Source organism: Myxine glutinosa, chromosome 3, assembly GCF_964187855.1.
Source record: "Myxine glutinosa chromosome 3, kmMyxGlut1.1, whole genome shotgun sequence".
NCBI classification, from domain to species: domain Eukaryota; kingdom Metazoa; phylum Chordata; class Myxini; order Myxiniformes; family Myxinidae; genus Myxine; species Myxine glutinosa.
In genome coordinates, this window is record NC_136263.1 from 81,268,941 (window position 1) to 81,291,006 (window position 22,066).

At 40.2% G+C, this 22,066-nt stretch overlaps 1 protein-coding gene across 4 annotated transcripts in view; it reads right to left on the bottom strand.

Moving 5' to 3' along the window:
• Positions 1-22,066, bottom strand: part of LOC137423410 (uncharacterized) — a 190,368-nt gene that overhangs the window by 71,197 nt on the left and 97,105 nt on the right. For all 4 annotated transcript variants that reach the window (XR_013622858.1, XM_078774220.1, XM_078774222.1 and 1 more), the window contains one exon: positions 10,271-10,358. Coding sequence is in view for 3 of the 4 variants with exons in the window: in XM_078774220.1 (XP_078630346.1) it covers positions 10,271-10,358 (88 nt within the window). In the remaining variant the exon portion in view is untranslated. The remainder of the gene's footprint in view (positions 1-10,270; positions 10,359-22,066) is intronic.

Sequence of the window (22,066 nt, forward strand, 5' to 3'; positions counted from 1 at the left end):
GTAATTGACATCGTCCGACCGTCGAAACCCATGGTGAGGAAAGCAAATGAAATCACTACAACCTTTACTGTATGACCTGTAGTCCGCTTGGCAAGTGTACTTGGTTGAGCTTGCATAATGATAAGTACTGAGTCACATTTTTTTTCTTTTTTTTTTTTACCCAAAATGTTTTTTTTTTTAGGAAACAATTCTAGGCTCATGGAAAGGAGGTGACAGTGAGGCTGGGGTGGAGGAGGAGGGAGGGAAGGGGTAGGCAACATACTGACATTGGGACCATAGTTGGCTGCATAAAGCAATGGAATGAACACAAGGAAAATAGGAGAGAAAATTGTAGAGACAGGAACCTGCCAGGAAGCGTATGAGGTTTGGCAGGGTTAATAGGGATAGAAACCATCATGGATAGGAATGGGGGGAGAGAGGTGGGGGGGGGGAGAGGAGGGGGGGGGGGGAGCAGGGGGTTATACAAGGTGGTGGTGCTTCACTTACTTGAAGCCACAGAGGGAAGAGTTTGATTGAACAGCACCATAAGACAGTTCAACAAGAGAAACGAGCAGAAAATAGTGGAAGTGAAAGCATGCCCAAGCTTAAATTTTTTTTTAATTCAAAGAGGAGGGGTTTGTGGAAGCACACATGCATCCCGGAGGAGGTGGAGAGAGTTGAAGAGCTGAAAGCGCAAAGAGGAGATGCGGCACGAAAAAGAGGCGACCAACCGGTCTGCGATGTGCAGGAAACAGGCCTTGTGCTTTAGCTAGATAGTGGGATGTGCCATTAATGTCAAGCGCATTATATTTCAGAAATCAGGAGAGCCAGATACATTGCTGGGACACCAGCCCAGAGGAGAGAACAGTACTCTATTGAACAACAGACAAAGGCCTCGTCGGCTGTGCAGTGTTTATTAAGGAATGACTTGGAACTAGAGGATTGTTAGTTTGCAGCTGCCTTTGGAGGCCAGCTTTGCTCTTTTTTCAAAAATTATTATTTATTTATTAATTATTTTTATTTATTATTATTATTATTGTTTTTTTTCATTTATTTATTTTTATATATCTATACAGTGAACCCTCGTTTATCGCGGGGGTTACGTTCCAGAACCCCCCGCGATAAACGAAAATCCGCGAAGTAGCGACCATATATATATTTTTTTTATATATATATTTTAAAGCATTATGAACTCCTCACACTCTTATTAACCTTTCCCATACTCTTATAAACACTTCCTATACTCTTAAACACTTTTTACACTCTTAAACATACGTAATTTTAACAACATATAAAATTCTAATGGGTACTCACCATTGAAGATACTGTAGCTACCCATGGGTTCCCCAAGCAAGACCAGCATCAGAATCTCCTTGCTCCAGCCGGTGACGTCACCGGCGGGGATTCCCGGCGCGAGAGTGGCTGGTCACGTGACCGCTAAAGCGTGCCGCGCTTTGCGGGTATAATCAGCTACACCTGTTGATCACGTGACCACCGATTCACCGAAGCACGCCACGCTTGAGAGGCGTGGCTTTCGGTTTCTGGTTGTGCTTTATAATGCAGCCCGATAAATGGGCTTTTCAGTGTTCCCGAATTGGTTTTGAGAATAAATATCTTCTCGGACGAGTTTGTGTCTTGCCCGTCATTTCGTCCGTATCAAGCAAGAGCCCCGGCTCTTCAATACTACAACTTGCGTGATGAAGATGATGATGAATTAGCTGTGCAGTACTGATGACGATGAAGGTGATGACGATGATTAATGTACTGGCGTTTTCCATACGCACGACTCTTTGTCTACCCTTCGATTGTACACTAGGTACAGTATTTTATTTCTTGTAATATGTTTTAAATACTGTATTTTTCTTATTTCTTTACGTTTTTTAATTTTTTAGGCTAGAAAATGCTTATTTTACCACAAAAATATTTAAAATAATAGTATATAAAAATACATTTATACCGCAAAATCCCGCGATATAGCGAAAAATCCGCGATATAATTTTACATATACTAGCGAGAAAAAACCGCGATGTACCGAATCCGCGAAAAGTGAACCGCGATATAGCGAGGGATGACTGTATATCTATATATCTATATATCTATATATATATATATATATATATATATATATATATATATATATATATATATATATATATATATATATATATATATATATATATATATATATATATATATATATATGACTGGTCAACAAAATTTTAAAAGTTTTATGGTTCTCGTATATTTTGAGGTGATTCCAACAAACATGAACCTGTAGATTTCGATTATGATATCCAATTTTCACTAGCACATCCAGTTTTTGAGAACCAGTATACCATAAGAATATCAGCCACAGCTGAAATTCGTCTTGTATTCACTAATCATGACTTTGTAGCGAGACTATCTGAGCTGGAAAGCGTCGTTTGGGATAGCTTTGTGGCTCTTGCTAACAATTACCTTGGAAGTTTTCGAGCACCAAATTATGAAAAGCTTGTGGACAAGATGTTGAAGAGTTACCAGGGGCTCGGTGCTCGAATGTCACTCAAGATACATTTCTTCCATTCTCATCTGGACTTATTTCCACAAAATCTTGGCGATGTCAGTGATGAACATGGAGAAAGGTTTCACCAGGAAATTGCCATCATGGAGACTCGATATCAAGGCCGATTCAATCCAAACAAGATGGGCGACTAATGTTGGACTTTACAGCGTGAAAGTGATTGCTCCTACAACACAGAAGTAAAGTTCAGAAGCACTTTTAATGTGATGTAAATAAAAACTGGAAGTTCATATTATTTTTTGTGATATTTTATAAAGTTCATATTATTTTTGGAGATTTACATTTTTTTTATGTGATGTAAATAAAAACTAAGTTCATATTATTTTTTGTGACAATAGACTTATTGAGACTTAATCAAGAAATTTTCATGCTCTCAAGATTTTTTCGACACTTATGATGTACTACATCATAAGTACGTCAGACTACGGTTACGTGATAGCGAAATTTTAAGGTCAGATTCGGATTTGTGGGCACCAAATTAGTTAGAAACAGTTTAAAATAAGTCAGAACCAATTTGGCTGTTGACCAGTGTTATCAGCACAGGAAGGCGTCCTTGCTGATTGTAAAAAAAAACCCCACATTTTAGAGGCCATTTTTCGCGGGGGTTGGCCTTTTTCGGGGACCGTGGTTGTTGTTGTTTTTTGGTCCCCTTTTTGAAGCAATGTTTTCCGGCCGGATGCCCTTCCTGCCACCAACCCTTTTTGTCGCCTTTTACGACAAGCAGGGAATTACCAGTGAACTGGTACTCAATTAGCCGACCTCGGAAGAATGACAGGCTGAGTCAACCCCCCTGGCGTTAATTCAGCGATCGACTGGGATTCGAACCCAGGATCCTGGGATCCTAAGCTGGCACCCTAGCCGCTAGCCCAACACAGAAAGTGGGAATTTCAATAAATTGACTATCTTCCCGTGGCCAATCACAGAAACAGATAGTTAGGTTTGTTGGACATCCCCACTTTAAAAACGAATATTTACTCAACATGACGCCTGACTGAGCCCAGTGTTGGCTTATGGCTCAGGAATTAAGGGTCCTGCGTTTGAGCACCTGTCATTCCATTGCATTAACATCAGGCAGGTTGACTCAGCCTGTCATCCTTCCAAGGTCAACAAAACGAGTACAAAATGACTGCTTATAGAGGCATTGCATCAGCGGCAGCCACGCCTCCAGAAAATGATGCAACCAGCAGACACAGGCTGCACATAACCATCACCATCCCTGACTGTCAACATCCAGCCAAACCACCCATCTTTGTGACTTTGCTCTTTTTGAAATGTTTTTGAACCCCCAATACTCCTTTAAAATGCAATTTTGAGGATAGGCCTCATATCAAAATGTGATTAAAGCAAATCAACTTGAAGCAATATGCCATAGTATGAATGATTAAATGGCCAAAACGATTTTTTCCCCCCCACTGTAATGGCTTTTTCAATTGTATTTAAACAGCTTGAGAAACATTTGAATAGTCTCCTGGAGTCTGGGCGGTTCAAACTAAAAAATCTCTTGCGGTTGTAGTTCTGCTGATTGCTGTTGATTTTGGGACCCTATGAAAGGCTATGTTTGAAACTTCATCACAGGCCCTGCTATGCCCTTACCCTCCTGACCCTGATGAGTATTTCCGGTCATCTTTGTGCAAAAACCTCATAAATGTGCGGTCTACCATGCCCCAACTTTGACTCCATATATCTTGACCTCTGCACATATGGATTATTTGCTGTCCTCTAACCCCTGCTCTCTCTGCGGCAACTTAACGACCACGTTGACAGCTAGCTTGGAACCCGCAAACCTCTGCCTACCCTCTTACCCAGCTCTTCCATTTCCCAAGGGCTCCGCTAATATTCTGTGGTTGTTTTGACATATTCATCAAATAGCCACCAGTGCAAGGCAAATAGCCACCAGGAAACTTGTTTATGCCTTTTGAGAAGTTAATATACAGAAGATAGGATGCTTAAGGATGAGCACGAGGCAAGGAGAGCATTGAAGGAGATAAAGAACAAAGGAATGGAGATAACGAGCAAGGTCGAATAATTAAGAGCATGGAGCAAAGGTGAAGCTGAAACAACAAAAACAACCATTACCATCACAACAACCAACTATTACGTGCTCCTCCCCAAACCCCGGTCACGGTGTACCTCCGGGACCCAAAAGGAGTCACGGCAGAAAGATGTAATATTATGTGTGTGTCCCAATGACCAAAGGTAGAACCACACCAATCAATTGATACGAAAACCAAGTATTGTATTCAAACTCACACAATAATAACAATTAACGCAAGTACAAGGAAACTCACTTGCACAGAAAACACCATACAATTCCTATGATGGTACCACCAATACATTCCTGAATCAATAACTCACAGTACTCCAACGTGAGCGAACTGTAACATTCCCCAAAGTCACTGTCACGACACCAGGCCAAAGTTGATCCCCGCTCCGGTGATCACAAGAAAAGATCGTACTGAAACCTGAACCCAGGACGGCTGACAGTAGACGCTGCAGAAGAGCCGCTTGGTCAGAGGTCGGGCCGACATCGCGCGGTCCAGTAATAGTTCACCCAAAAGGCGACTGGGAATTCACACCTTCCGTTCACCAGACAATGAAGCTGACATGAACGATCAGCGGTTCCCAAGCGGAGATCGCTACAGGAAAACCCACGACACGCTTGTGGAACCAGGCGAAGGGCTTGTGTGAGGTGAAATGGCGGACCGGTCGATAATGGAGGCATCAGCTTGCGCTCCAACGATGATTCACTCTCAAAACCAAAACCTGTCACGCAGGTTTATTTGCAACAGCAATAACGACACGGTCACGGGAATCCCTTTCCCGGGAAACCAATATTTGCTCGCGACCAATGTCCACAAGGGTCCGCTCGTCACCAAGACGCAGATAGGCCTTTCTTCCCCCGATCTCACTCGATCTGCTCGCCCACCTCTTCCTCTTCTTCCGGTTTCTCCCTCAGCATCTCGTTTTTCTTGACACTATTTTTACCTTTGAAGACAGTTATCTCCATTTCACACTAAAACTAACAATAATAGTACATGAAACTAAAAATGCTTCAAGTAGATGAAAACCACAAAGACGGAAGTGACGAATCCATAACACAACCAACGACCCCAACCAATAACTAGAATTCATTGAACACAATACCTTATGGCTGCTAGTTGCATCTTTGTTGGGAATGCTGCTGTGCCACTGATGCAGTGCCCCGTTTCCAGTAAACTAGTATTCATTTTTCCGAGCTCGGAAAGATGACAGGCTGAGTCAACCCTCCTGGTATTATTTAACAGCATGACAGCATAACATAAAGGGAATGGGGGAAAAAGGTGTAGAAAACCACAGGTGGGACAGACAGGGACAGAACAAACCTATAGTCCCCTCCAGGTAGGGGACGAATAAAGGTTCATCGGGTTTTAAAGGCATATAAATAAATAAATTCCGAGTTTTACCAGCGTTTTACCCAGTGTCTATAACATTACTTTATCCACCATGTTACATTAGTTATACATGGCTGTTATTTGTGTCCTTTATGACATTCTTAAAAAACATGTTTCCTGTTTGGAATGATTTTCAAGTGAGAGTGTGAGATTTGTCAGGATTGAAAGACATGTTCCACTTGTTTGACCAGTTTGTGATTTTGTCCAGGACTGCAGAGTGTGAAGAGGCTGCTGCCTGCTGATCTGAGGGTTGAGAAATGGAGCGTCAGAGAGTGGAGTCATCAGCAAAGAGATAGAGAGCATTTTCCAGAGAGTCAGAGAGATCATTAATGAATACCAGAAAAAGCACTGGGCCCAGAATACTGCCTTGGGGAACTTCAGCCTGGACAGGAAGAGGAGATGAGAGAATATTCCATTTAGAGCCACATGTTGACTACGACAGGAGAGGAAGTCCGCAAGCCATGCATGAAGATTTCCATGGATATCATGAGGAAAATTTGTAGAGCAGGGTGAGGTGCCAGACCGTACCAAGGGCACGGTATGCATCAAGGGAGACGGCTCTGTCTGTCTGGCATTGAGGACCTCCACCCATTGTTGAGACAGCAAAAGCAGCATGTCCAGAGTGGAGTGACCTAGTCTGAAACCAAATTGATGATCAGAGATCAAGCCATTGGAGAAGAGGAAGGAATTCCATGTCTCGCTAGTCTCCCAATGGAAGGCGGTCATAGTCTGGCTGCATTCGATGACAAGCTTGAGGTTTTAGAGGTCACAAAAAGAGTCTAAAGTGTTCTAAAGATTTTATAGGGTTGTTGGAGGTCTTGGGGTACTAAAGGGGTCAGAACCATCCTAAAATGGCTAAATGGGACGAAAAGTATGGTCTCCTCTCTGCCTCCACCCCAACTCTGTCCTCCCCTCTCCCTTTTTCCCATTTTTCAAAGCAGGAAGACATCAATGACATCAACAGGTTAAAATTTAACTCATATTTAATTAAATAAAGATTAAGAAAAAAAATTCAGGTCAAATTAAATAACGATCAAGATAAAGTTAAACGAGCGATTAAATTATGATTAAGAGGTTAAAATTACACAGAGAAAACATCGATGTCAGAATCTCGTGATATGTGATGGACATACAAACATGGATTACATTTTATTTTTGTTTGTTTTTTGTATACAAGATCGAGGCTCGTGAAAGACCTAACATTAATCACAAAAAATAAAGCGGACACATAAAACATATAATAAGGGGAGCGGTAGACAAGATGGGGAGAGAGGGGGAAGGACACAAGCACAACAATTGAGAGCAGGAACATCGAGAGAACTGTGGGAGGGAGAGGGCTTGGGGGGAGGAGGCATGGGAAGGGGATTGGGGGGTGGGAGAAGTATAAAACACTGACACTGCAAGGACTTCCAGGAAAGAAGTTGGTATTTCAAAAAAGTGGATCTAGGGTGAATTAACAGGGGTAGAAAAGATCAAGGTTTTGGATGGGGGAAGATAAGAGATGGTGGTGAACAGCTGTTTTAAAGACCTGGAGGGAGGAGTGGGATTGAGGGAGTGAGGGAGTTTGTTCCAGAGGCGGGAGAAAAGAGGAACGAAGGAGTGAAGGTGAGCATAGAGTCTTGATTTTGGCAGTTTCACCAGAAGAGGGTTGCAGGCAAATTTTGTGCGACCTGTAGGAGTACTTGGGGGACAGAGCACAGACAGGGCTGGGGGGGGGGGGGGGGGGGCTAAGCCAGAGAGGAGTCGGTAGAAGACAGAAAGACCACCAACCTGCCTGCGGTGATTAAGTGAAAGGCCCTTACAATCGGCTTCATCGCGGGAGATTCCAATGATTCTGACAGCTTTGGTTTCAACAGCGTGAAGCCGAGCGAGGTGCGAGGCAGGAGCACCAGCCCAGAGGGGAGAGCAGTATTCCATTGAGCTGCGGATGAAAGCCTTGTATGTGGTGAGGAGCTCAGGTGTGCCAAGGAAGGACTTGGCACGACGGACAATGCCCATTCGACGACTGGCTTTGGAGGCCAGCTTGGAAATGTGTTTTTCCCAGGAAGATCATGGCAGATTGTGAGACCCAAGAGATAAAGTGACAGAACTTCTTGGAGAGGATTGTTGAGAAAGTAGATGGGAGGGTTGTTTAGATGGTCTTTTCGAAGAGACATAATGAGAGTGTGAGATTTGTCAGGATTGAAAGACATGTTCCACTTGTTTGACCAGTCTGATTTTGACTAGGTCTGCAGAGAGCAAGGAGGCTGCGGACTGCCGATCTGAGGGATGAAGTATAGAGTGACAGAGTGGAGTCATCAGCAAAGAGATAGAGAGGATTTTCCAGAGAGTCAGAGAGATCATTAATGAAGACCAGAAAAAGCACAGGGCCCAGAACACTGCCTTGGGGAACTCCAGCCTGAACAGGAAGGGGAGATGAGAGAAATCCATTCAGGGCCACACGTTGACGACAACCAGAGAGGACGTCCGCAAGCCATGCGTGGAGATTTCCATGGATACCAAAGGAGGAGAGTTTGGTGAGCAGAGCGGGGTGCCAGACCGTATCGAAGGCACATGCTATGTCGAGGGAGACGGCTCTAATTTCCTGTTTGGCATTGAGGATCTCCATCCATTGTTGAGACAGCAGAAGCAGCATGCCCAGGGTAGAGTAGATTGCTGTCATGATGACAGTTGAAATCACCACATATGAGGAAGAGAGAGTTGGGATGAGTTGATAGAAGTTGGTCCTTGTTATCAGACAGCGAGATGTAGATGGAGTCATCACTGTTTGGTGGACGGTACAGAACACATATGAACAAAAGGTGGGAGCGATGGGGAAGCCGAAGCCAGAGGTACTCCTGGGGGTGGGGTAGAGAGAGGGCAATGCAGGGAGAGTCAGGAAGAGAGTTTTTGATAAAGACAGCAACCCCACCTCCAGGATGAGGCTCAGGTCTATCATACCAGAGGAGGGAGTAACCAGGGAGAGATATTAAGGAATCAGAGAATGTCACCATTCACCAGAGAAACATTGAGTTAATTGGCTAATTATGTCACCACCTGGATGGGAATTTTAAAAGGGCTCCATTTTGTTTTGCGAATAGACGTCATGAATCATAATGCCGTGTCTCAAAGTTGTGAATATGAGGCATAAGTAGTCAGCACAGTACCAAGGTAGAAATAGTACCAAAGCAAATGTGTGTTGCATTCACAGGGGAACACTATACATTGACAAATTGAAGGTGGCGTTCATGTTACACAGGAATATTGGGACCTCAACTCAATTATCATGTCCAGCTCTCGATGGTGGATCAGAAAGCAGACCGATGCATGACTACTTGTGATGAATGGGCCTTTTCTTGTGCAACGTTACATCTGAAATCGATGTGAAACAGTTCAGACATCACAACTCTAAAAGCAAGCAAGTAGTTCAAAACGCCAGGTTTTATCAAAGAGCACACATGGCAGGCAACTGGTGGTAAAAGTTTCATTTGCATTCTTCATGACAACTGCATGATGCACCATTAATTCTGCTCGCTGGCATTACCGTTTGAAGGTCTATGCAGTTGAATTGCATGGAAAAGGAACATTTATCACTTTGCATGTCAAAGCATGAGCATTGAAATCAAATCAAATCGCCTGACTTACAGCACGTCACATGCACTTTTGATTCTATATTTTTTTTTTTTTTGCATTTATGCAAACAGATACGTTTTGGTATCATGGAATGACTTTCATTCAATGCAAAAGAAAAAGCTACAAATTGGCATTTTTCCTCTGCTGTCAAATAATTTTGTCACAATCGTCACTTCTTGATCTGCTAGATGTGAAATGGGTCCGTTGACGTTGTTGTTCCTGTGTTCAGCAGGTATTTACATTCATGTGCGCAATCTCCATTTTTATATCCCAGGATTAAAAACAACCTCCAACATGAGCGACAACATCAAAAAGCTAGTTCTCCTCCCATGGCAGAATTGTTATCTTTACATTTTAACAAATATATCGGATTTGCCAATAAATATATATATATTTTTTCCACATTTTCAAAAATAAAAAGTAAATATAAATAAACAACCCAATGGAATAAAACATATTTTTGTCATTTCCTTAATGGAAAAATCAGAATGTGATACAAATCAAAACTTTCCAGTGACTAATTTCTTCACGTGTGCCCTTTTCGGGGCTTGTGTAGTACCACAGGGAAACCAGCACGACATTGTGATCTATAGCCACATGCCGAGAAAGAAAAATAAATAAACAGATAAACAAAAACCTATTAAAAATAAAGAGAGGGCAGCACCACATTCAAAAGACAACATCCAACCTTGTAGAGCGAGTGGTAATGTGGACTGTTGCTTCAACGGAGAAGCTGGGCTCTTGCTTACTTCCAAGAGGTATTTCTCAGGCAAACCCTGCCAAAAAAGTACATCCACTGTAGAATCTGGCACATAGGCAAATTACAACCTTTAACAGCCAAAGACAGAGGGAAAAGGTATGCCATTTGTCTGGTTCAGCTGACATGCCACACCTTGTTCCTCTCCCACAAATCCAAGAAAACTGCTTACCTCCACCATTTTGTCCCTACACTCGTAGAATCACAAAAGAGTCTATCCAATGTTCCCTCAACTACTTCAAAATCCATCACCATCTCATTTTATCCCCGACCTAAATAGCAAAGATACCATGTGTTGCCAGGCAGCAGAGTCGCTTGGCTGACTGGAATATTGAAAGGAAGGGGGGGTGGGGGGGGGGGGGAGCAGAAGAGGAAGGGGTGAGAGAAGGTAGGAGACGAAGGGGGGGGGGGCAGTGGAAGGGGACTAGGGGGAGAGGGGAGGGGATAAGGTAGGGAAGGAGGAGAGGAAGGGAATGGGAGGATAGGGAGGGAGGAGAGGTGGAGAGGAAGGGGATAGGAAAGGAGAGGAGGGAAAGGGGAGGAAGAGAAGAGTGGTAAGGGTGGAAGGAGGGAGGAGGGCAGAGCAGTGAGTGAGAAGAGGAAAGAGGGGGAGGGAGGGTAGGGTTCCCTACTAGCGAATTAGTTATTCATTATACTTGGTAAAAGTACAGCAACTGAAACTGAAGTTAAGGATCGAGCCGTAGTCAAATTATATTTTTTAACACTCGTCAATTATAATTCGCCAACCGTAGGAGCACCAACAGCCTGTTCACGAGCAGATCTTCCCCCAATGGGGGACAAATGCATGTCTGCTATTATAGACACCACTGGGGGCGTAGTAACACAATGAAGCAAATTAACCTTCTCATGAACAAGCCATGGGTGTGTCCATGGTTGGCAGTGAGCGCCCCAGAAGCAGTGGCAGAGAGTGGCAATTCTATGTGTGAAAATTGCATGCTTGGTCAGGGGTCACCCAGATAGCTCAGATGACAGAGCACTGGTTGAAGTGATATACTGGCATATATATATATATAAATAAAAGTATCCCCCGTGAATGTCGGGGTCCAACAGTAGTAGGGGACAAATGGTGGTTCTGGGACACTCGACTAACCCCTTCTCCAGTTAAATTACACCCCTTTTACTCCCAAAAAATTGCGCCCCCTTTTACCCTCGCCTGAGGAGAGGGTGTTGCATTCGAGTCTGTTTGTTTGCCTGCACAGAATAAATATGATTTTCTCTGCAACCGTTGGGCCGATTGACAGGAAAGTTTCACCATAGGTGCAACTCCACCTATATAATTTTTTAATGATAATTATGATGTCATAGGTCACGTGGTTCGGCAGGCATATTTGTTTTAACACAAAAGCCTTAAAAACCACTGAAATTACACCCTTTTCTCAAAAAATTGCACCCCTTTTTCCCTCCTAAGCCCCACCCACTTTTACTAAGCCACGCCCACTTTTACGACACCCCCTTCTCTCCCAAAAAATTACATCCTTTTCTCCCTGCATTTAACTTATTAACTCACCCCATTTTTCATTATACTCATACAGAGACCCGACGAATATTTGTTTATGTTTTATTTTAGGGAATTATTTTATTTTCTTACAACACTCATCACCATCAAGTATATTAACAAACAATATGTTGGAACTTCGTTCTTGGTACAAGTATCCTTGTTGAGAAGAGATGAAATGATAGACCTCTCAATATTCTTGTTTGAGCACCTCCAGAGCCACATATCATTTTGAGATTGCAGTAAATTATTTTCCCCTCAATCTCATGGCAACCATTAAAGTTTTCAGTCCACTCAAGGATGTTGCCTCTTAGAGACTAACTTATTCGTATTTAAATGTATTCACTTATTTGTTTTATCTACTCTTACCCCTGTTTTTCTTCAATAATACTTATTTGATATTTCTCACATTCATGATGTTTTCTATTTATATACCAAGGCTGTATATACCTCCACTCTTTAGTTTGGTTAATGCTTGGTTCTTTCATTTATATACAAGTAAAAAAAAAAAAAAAAGGCCGCGGTAGCCCGTTAAAATCCCTAACCCCTCTTTTTATCTTATCACTTATGGCCTCTAAAGGTGGTTATATACTTATATATTTATGTTATCACTTATATATTTATCTTATACTTATATATTTATCTTATCACATATATTTATCTTATCACTTGTACATATATATTATCACTTATACTTATATATTTATCTCATCACTTATACTTATATATTTATCTCATCACTTATACTTATATATTTATCTTATCACTTATACATTTATCTTTTCACTTATATATTTATCTTATCACATTTATTTATCTTATACTTATATATTTATCTTATCACATATATTTATCTTATACTTATATATTTATCTTATCACATACATTTATCTTATCACTTATACTTATATATTTATCTTATCACATATACTTATATATTTATCTTATCACTTATATATTTATCTTATCACATATATTTATCTTATCACTTATACATTTATCTTATCCTTATATATTTATCTTATCACTTATATATTTATCTTATCACATATATTTATCTTATCACTTACACTTATATATTTATCTTATCACATACTTATATATTTATCTTATCACATATATTTATCTTATCACTTATATATTTATCTTATCACTTATACTTATAGATTTATCTTATCACATATATTTATCTTATTACATATACTTATATATTTATCTTATCACTTATACTTATAAATTTATATAATCACTCAGATATTTATCTTATCACAAATATTTATCTTATCACTTATACTTATATATTTATCACTTAACTTCCCTGAAAATGTCTGCTGCTCTTCTTCTGCTCCAATCGGCTCATCTGATCATGTGCTTGTTAAAGTGGACATCTCTCTGACCATTCTCAGAGAGCCTCCTCAGCATCGACAAGTCTGGCATTTCACTCAGGCCAACTGGCACGGTCTTCAAGCAGCCATCAATCATCTGGACTGGTCTCCCATCTCGACCGCCTCTGACATCAACTCATCCTGGGAATTCTTCCAAAGTAAATTGCTCTCTCTCTCATGCACAGATTTATCCCATATCGTCTTCAGTTGTCATACCCTTCCTCCCGTCCATGGTACACGGAATCTTGTGGTGAGGCTATTGCCCAGAAACAACTTGCTTTCATCTCCTGGAAAGCAAATCCAACGGAAGGAAATCTCATTTCCTTTCACAAAGCCCGAAACAAGTGTGTGTCCACCCTCAGGAGAGCCAGGAAACTATCTCTCCGTTCTCAGGACCGAACTCTCTTATCTGTCTCCCTCTTCCAAATCCTGGTGGCGTCTGGTCAAATCTGTTTCTGGTGTTGGTTCCCCCTCCATCTCCTCCCTCACCTCAAACGGCCACACGGCTGACTCCGCACGTGAAAAAGCTGAATGCCTCAACTCTGTGTTTGCCTCTAAATCTTGTGTCCCAAACCCATCCCTCTCTGTACCCACCATACCCAGTCGTACCCAGCTGCTCCTGGACTCTGTGTCCTTTCCTCCTGACAAGGTGGAAAACTTTCTGTCAACCCTCGACTCCGATCCTGCAACTGGACCTGACGGCATCAGCCCACGGGTCCTAAAATCCTGTTCTTCCGCTCTTTCACTCCCTCTCTGTTCTCTTCACCCTCTCTTTTACTTAAGGTCATCTGCCATCTGTTTGGAAATCTACCAACATCACCGCTTTGCACAAAAAAAGGTGCAAAAACAGATCCCAGCAACTACAGACCAATAAGCCTTCTCCCAATTATCAGCAAAGACATGGAATCCATCATTGCTTCAGATATGAAATCTTTCCTCTTCTCCAATGGCTTGATCTCTGATCATCAATTTGGTTTCAGAGCTGGTCACTCTACTCTGGCATTGAGGACCTCCATCCATTGTTAAGAAAGCAGAAGCAGCATGTCCAAACAGGAAATTAGAGCTGTCTCCCTTGACATATCACGTGCCTTCGATACGGTCTGGCACCCCGCTCTGCTCACCAAACTCCCCTCTTTTGGTGTCCATAAAAATCTCCACGCATGGCTGGCGGACTTCCTCTCTAGTTGTAGTCAACGTGTGGCCCTGAATGGGCTTCTCTCATCTCCTCTTCCTGTTCAGGCTGGAGTTCCCCAAGGCAGTGTTCTGGGCCCTGTGCTTTTTCTGGTCTTCATCAATGATCTTCAGGCTAACACCCGCTCTAGCAGGGAAAATGGCCTTTAAAATGCATGTTGTGTGTTGTGTTGTATCAATGATCTCTCTGACTCTCTTGAAAATCCTCTCTATCTCTTTGTTGATGACTACTCTCTGTCGTTCCATTCTTCATCCCTCAGATCGGCAGTCTGCAGCCTCCTCACTCTCTGCAGACCTGGACAAAATTACAGACTGGGCAAACAAGTGGAACATGTCTTTCAATCCTGACAAATCTCACACTCTTACGATGTCTCTCCGAAAAGACCGAATGGACAACCCTGCCATCCACTTTCTGAATAATCCTCTCCAAGAAGTTCTGTCACTCAAGCTTTTGGGTCTCACTATCTGCCATGATCTTTCCTGGGAAAACCACATTTCAATTCTGGCCTCCAAAGCCAGTCGCCGACTGGGCATCCTCCGTCGTGCGAAGTCCTTCGTTGGCACACCTGAGCTACTCACCACATACAAGGCTTTCATCCGCAGCTCAATGGAATGCTGCTCTCCCCTCTGGGCTGGTGCTCCTGCCTCACACCTAGCTCGTCTTCACGCTGTTGAAACCAAAGCATTCAGAATCATTGGAATCTCCCGCGATGAAGCCAACTCCAAGGGCCTCTCACTCACTCACCGCAGGCTGGTTGGTGGTCTTTCCGTCTTCTACCGACTCCTCTCTGGCCTTGCCCCCCAGCTCTCTCTGGGCTCTGTCCCTCAAATATTCCTACAGGTCGCACAAGATCTGCCTGCAACCCTCTTATGGTTAAACTGCCAAAATCAAGACTCTCTGCTCACCTTCACTCCTTCATTCCTCTTTTCTCCCACCTCTGGAACAAACTCCCTCACTCTCTTCAATCCCACTCCACCCTCAAGGTCTTTAAAACAGCTGTTCACCACCATCTCTTATCTTGCCACATCCAAAACCTTGATCTTTTATACCCCCGCTAATTTCACCCCAATTCCACTTTTTTGAAATACGGTACCAACTTCTGTCCTGGAAGTCCTTGGTGTCCTTGTGTCTTATACTTCTCCCACCCCCCCCCCCCCCCCCCACACCCTCTCCCTCCCACACATCTCCCTGCTCTCAAATGTTGTGTTTGTGTGCTTCCCCTTATCTCCCCATCTTGTCTTCCGCTCCCTCTTTTTATATATTTTGTTTGTCTGGTTGATTTGTTTGTGAAGTAAATGTTGGCTCTTTCACGAGCCTCGATTCAGTATACAAAAAAAATAAAAAAATAAAAAATAAATCTTATCACATATATTTATGTTATCGCTTATACTTATATATTTATCTTATCACTTATACTTATATATTTATCTTATCAGTTATGCTTATATATTTCTCATCACTTATACATTTATCTTATCACATATATTTATCTTATCACTTATACTTACATATTTATCTTATCACTTATACTTATATATTTATCTCATCACTTATACTTAGATATTTATCTTATCACATATATTTATCTTATCACTTATACTTATATATTTATCTTATCACTTAGATATTTATCTTATCACATATATTTATCTTATCACTTATACTTATATATTTATCTTATCACATACATTTATCTTATCACACATATTTATCTCATCATTTATACTTATATATTTATTTAATCACATTTATTTATCTTATCACATATACTTATATATTTATCTTATCACTTATACTTATATATTTATCTCATCACATACTTATATATTTATCTTATCACTGATATATTTATCTTATCACTTATATATTTATCTTATCTCTTGTATATTTATCCTATCACTTAGACTTATATATTTATCTTAACACTTATACCCATGAGGGACACTATCAATTCCATTTTCCAAAATAAACTTATCATCAAAAGCTCGGAATGCTTTCTTATTCACCTTCTCTGTATATAATTGATGCTTATAACTTCTTATCGTATTTATTTTTCTAAACTCTTCTTTCTTTAAAGTTAAACAATTATAATGATTTTCAAAGTTTGTTTCTTCAATAACATTTTTCTTTATTCCTTTCAACTTTTTAATCACTCTTTTCAATATTATTATCAATATATTTATAAGCATAAGCCTCAGACCTCAATTCTATAAATTCACTCATTACCTTACCCCCCCAATTCATCCTTAAACTTTCCAATGACCATTTTATTCTTTGAAGAAAACAACTTATCACCCGGATTGTAATTACTTGTATCGTAAATATCAACATCAATCATATCTGAATAAACATCTTCTGTATCAATTTTCAAAATAAAACTATCTGTATCCATATAAAGGACATTAACATCATTTTGATATGTCTTCCTTAAGGGTGTAGTACTGGTGAACAGGTGATTTTTTTTTTTTTTTTTTTTAGCTGAACAGTTTCCTTATAGTCTTATAAACAAGAATCATGCTATAGGTCATAGAAGTACCCCTAATTATTGAAAAATTCAAATTTCAATTCAATATAATATTTTGCATGAAATTTGTTATAACTTTAATTTGCATCATTCTTTTGGGCTGAAATTTGGACAGGATATTCAGAATATCACTTCCTTTAAAATGATGAAGGCTTTTGTTTATAGGAGTAGCCATTGTGGATTTATTGAAGGACAACCAAGTTTTATCTGGTAATTGGCATAATTAGCTAATTAGTGAACATTTGACATAATTTCACAAAATCCTCTCATCAGGTAGTAGAGTAACACATGTATAATACATGTACCAAGTTTTGTGTGAAAAGAATGATAGGTGACATAGAAGATAGAAGTAGAAATGTGTTCTTTGTTTTTCCTTGTTTTTTATTGACGGTCTAATTTATGCAAATTATATGCATGTAAGTAGATGATAAATGTTGTTCCTGGGACACCTCCATTAACATGGGAAATCCCTATCTAATGTCGTTTACCCCCCTGTCTTTTCCCACTTTTGGAAAACACCCCTGTTAATCCAAAAGACTATGAGCCTTTTGGCCTTTTCAACCATGAACCATGATCTTATTGGCCTTATGAGCCAATTAATCTACTTGGGCTAATACATAATAAAGATATTTTAATTGAGCTAGGGTCGAATGGTAAACCCATCTTGATGTACCAGGCTGAACACCAACAGCTTGGAACCAATCCTTCATTGAACCTCCAAATCTCCATTCACTTACATGTAAATTTTCCTCTCACCATCACTTTTCTTCATTTCCCCTTAACACCTCTATTCCTTCCCCCCTTGGTCTTATGGGCCTTTTACTCTTACTATCAATGATCATTGTTGTTTAGTAGACCACTGAAACAATGATCCTACAAATATTTGTTTATGCGTAGGAAATAATTTAATTCTCCGACAACTCTCTTCACCATCTAATACATTAACAAAGTATATGTTTGAGTTTGGTTCTTTATCAAGATATTTTAACCGAGATAAAATAAAATGATAAACCTCCCTCAATGTCCTTGTCTGAGCGCCTCCTGTGCCACACACTTTTTGGTAGGCTCTGCCCACTTTTTGTTAAGCTCCGTCTACTTTTTGTTAAGCCTGCCCACTTTTTTACTAAGCCCCGCCCACTTCTGCAAATCTCCACCCACTTTTGCTAAGCCCCACCCACTTTGTTAAGTCCCACCCACTTTATAAACTCTTCAGCATTGTGTCATTTCCAGGTAATACATTACATCATTTTCAGGGAATTTCCATCACATCATTTCCAGTTGACACGCCCAGGTTTGCCCAGGGAATTTCCACAGGAAATGACACACCCAGCCCTTCTTATAAAAGGCACCGACCACACAGGCTTTTTCAAACATGCTTTCTGCTTCACTTGAGAATGGACTACTATGCCGAAATGGAATGGGATAACTTTGCTATTCCTTGGAGTCCTACTACCTGTGTAGAACTCAACCTTCAGATTGATGAACTGGACTCGAACCTCTTATCAATGGAGGTAAGTTTGTTTATTTATTTATTTATTTATTTATTTAATTATTTATTTAAATTTAAAAAAATTTTTTTTTTTTTTTTTTTTAAACGATGAGACTCGTCTCTTTAGATGACTTAGATGTCTTTTATGAGACTTTTAGATGAGACTCGTCTCGGTAAGAGTTAACAAAGTTTATTTTAATATTCATAGAGCTTGATTTATACAAATAAAAATATTGTATTAAATTAATACATTGTTATTTTCTTTCACAGGAAATTGTATCTGAGATACGAAATGAAAATTCTGCTTTTAACACAACTTGGGATGAAGTTATTTTTTTGTTTGAAGACATTTTGAACAACCAAGACCCCAGAATGAGTTCTACACCTTGATGACCCAGCCAAAGAGTTATACCTTGGAGATGCACAAAATCCTGAAAAAGAGTTTTACCATGATGATACTTGTTGTGAGTTATCAAAACAAAACCCACTGAACAAGTTCTACCTTGATGAGCCAGAATACAAGTCATACATTGGAGACCCACAAATTTCTGAAAATTGGGAAAGGGGAGTTCTCCCTGATGGTCCGCAGTTATACTATGTGAGACATCATAGAAACCCTAAAAAATTGTGAAACGGGAATTCTCCCTGATGGTCCGCAGTTATACTATGTGACACACATCACAGAAACCCTAAAAAATTGGGCAAGGAGAGTTCTCCCTGATGGTCCGCAGTTATACTATGTGAGACACATCATAGAAACCCTAAAAAATTGGGCAAGGAGAGTTCTCCCTGATGGTCCGCAGTTATACTATGTGAGACATCACAGAAACCCCCAATATTTCTGAAAATTGTGGTTCTACCTTGGAGACTTGGAAAGATGGAAAGATGGAAAGATGGATGGTTATATTTTTGGAGACTCGGAATGGGGGTTTTGTTTTGATGACTCGGAATGTGATACCTATCTTGGAGGCTCAACAGGAATGTGGTTATACCTTGGGAACTTGGAAAGTTGGTTTTATTTTGGAGACTCTACCTGTGGGGTCCATCTTGGAGACTCTTTGCATTCTAAAGCAATGAACAATGTTCTTTGTTTAATGACGCTTGATTTAAGCAATATCAAGAAAGTTCGAGGAAGAAAATGCTGGAAAATTCTTTCTTCCCATTTCTACTTCTTCAAACTTGAAAGCCTTGAAAGACAGAATTGGCAGAAGTGGAAAAAAAAAAAAATGAAATACGTATTTAAAAAAGAAGAAAAAAAAGATTATGTTAGGGTTAGGGTGGGATTTTGAATGTGAGGGTTAGGGATGGGGTTGGGTTAGGGATGGGGTTGGGTTGGGATTTTGAATGTGAGGGTTAGGGTTGGGTTAGGGATGGGGTTGGGTTAGGGTTGGGATTTTGAATGTGAGGGTTAGGGATGGGGTTGGGTTGGGGATGGGGTTGGGTTGGGGATGGGGTTGGGGTTGGGGATGGGGTTGGGGATGGGGTTGGGTTAGGGATGGGGTTGGGTTAGGGATGGGGTTGGGTTAGGGATGGGGTTGGGTTAGGGATGGGGTTGGGTTAGGGATGGGGTTGGGTTAGGGATGGGGTTGGGTTAGGGATGGGGTTGGGTTAGGGATGGGGTTGGGTTAGGGTTTGTATATTATTATGACTCACACACATACACACACAAAAGTTAAGCCCCAACTGAAAAGTTGAGGGATTCTGTGTTTGTGGTTCACAGATCTCAAGAACGTATCCCCATTGTACACACATAAGTTAAGCCCCAACTGATAAGTTGAGGGATTCTGTGTTTGGGGTTCACAGATCTCAAGAACGTATCCCCATTGTACACACAAAAGTTAAGCCCCAACTGAAAAGTTGAGGGATTCTGTGTTTGGGGTTCACAGATCTCAAGAACGTATCCCCATTACATTTTATTTATTTATTTATTATTTTCAAGGGTATTATCTGCTTACTTGTGTTTTTTGTAATTCTTGCGAGTAAAATGAACCCAAGATTTCTTCTCCATTTAAATCATATAATTTGTAGGTCCAAGGGACTGTATCCATTACATCAATGATTTTAAATAATTCACGAGTCCATTTTTGTGTATAACCTTTCTCAAAATGACTTTTCCATTTGTATATTCTTACAATATCACCAACTTTAAACTTGGGCTTTCTCAAATTAATCTCCTTTTCATATTCTAATTTTGTAAATGTTTCCGATGGTTTTGATTTTGTTGATGAATGAACTGTATTATTGTAATTATCTACAATATCCTGAATTAAATACACCCATTTTTGAGAACCGAGTTGTGTGAATTTTTTATATAGTCTCTCTTTCAAAGTACGATTAAAACGCTCAATAACAACTGCTTTTCCTTCATTAAAGGTGCTGTATAATTTAATACCCTCCCCCTTTAGAAATTTCATAAATATTTTGTTATAGAACTCTGTTCCCTCGTCAGTCCATAACTTCTTTGGTTTCCTTTTATCCCTATCAAATATTAGCTTAAAGGCTAACATTAAAGTATTACCTCTCTTGTTTTTCAAAGGAACAACCCAGGCAAATCTACTCCTCAAATCAATAACGGTTAAAGCATACCTGTATCCCTTATTATTTAGTTCGATTAAATCAGCAGACCATATGTGGTCAGTGTATTTAGAATAAACTTTCCTTCTTTTAAACTTTGTGATTATAGGTTTATGTAATTCATTAGCCAAAAGCTCCTCAGTCTTGATAACATCATTGGAGTTTAATAGTTTTTTGGGGAATAACCAAGACCAAGTTTCAATTTAGCACTTATCATTTTTTTCACAATAAACCTATCAACTTTCTCTCTCAATGTAGGATTTCGTATCAAGGACAAATTATACAACATTTCTGTCTGCTTCATGTTTTTCATCCAATGTAGTGGTATTCCCATAAGCAATATCATGCTTCATACACACTTCATCAACCCTATTTATAGGCTTGGACCAAGGTTTAGGATTGTCAGCCTCATCTAATTTTTTATCCAGGTTTGTTCCAGGACCACAGAAAGAATATCCAGGTGGATGTAGTTCCCCAGGAATTCCAGTTGTTGTAAATTTACTTCCTGACAAACTTTTGTATGTCTCCTCCACTTTTAGGAGAGATGAATTGGCACTTTTTAGAGCCACACACTTGACATATTCCTTTTTGATAAACTCTATTATTTTTAGCTTTAACATAAGAGATATTTTTAGATTTGGTTTTCTTTTTACATTTGAGACAATAACTCATATTTATTTATCAGAAAAATTCCGACATAGTATCAAAACCTTTTTGGTTTTCAACATATACATTTCTATCTTAATTTTTAAAACACTAGGGCATTGCCCGTACGTGGGTGCCCGTTCCTTGCCAATGCCCGTACTATATATATATCTAAAATTATATCCCCCCCCCCCTCTATTTACATGAAATGGTTTGGTCCATTCGCAACGACCACAGAACCCCCCCCTCTATTTACATGCAATGGTTTGGTCCAAAGCGAACGGTTTGGTCCATTCGATGTGATTCGATGATTCGATGTGAATGGTTTGGTCCATTCGCAACGACCACAGAACCCCCCCCCCTCTATTTACATGAATGGTTTGGTCCATTCGCAAAGCCAAA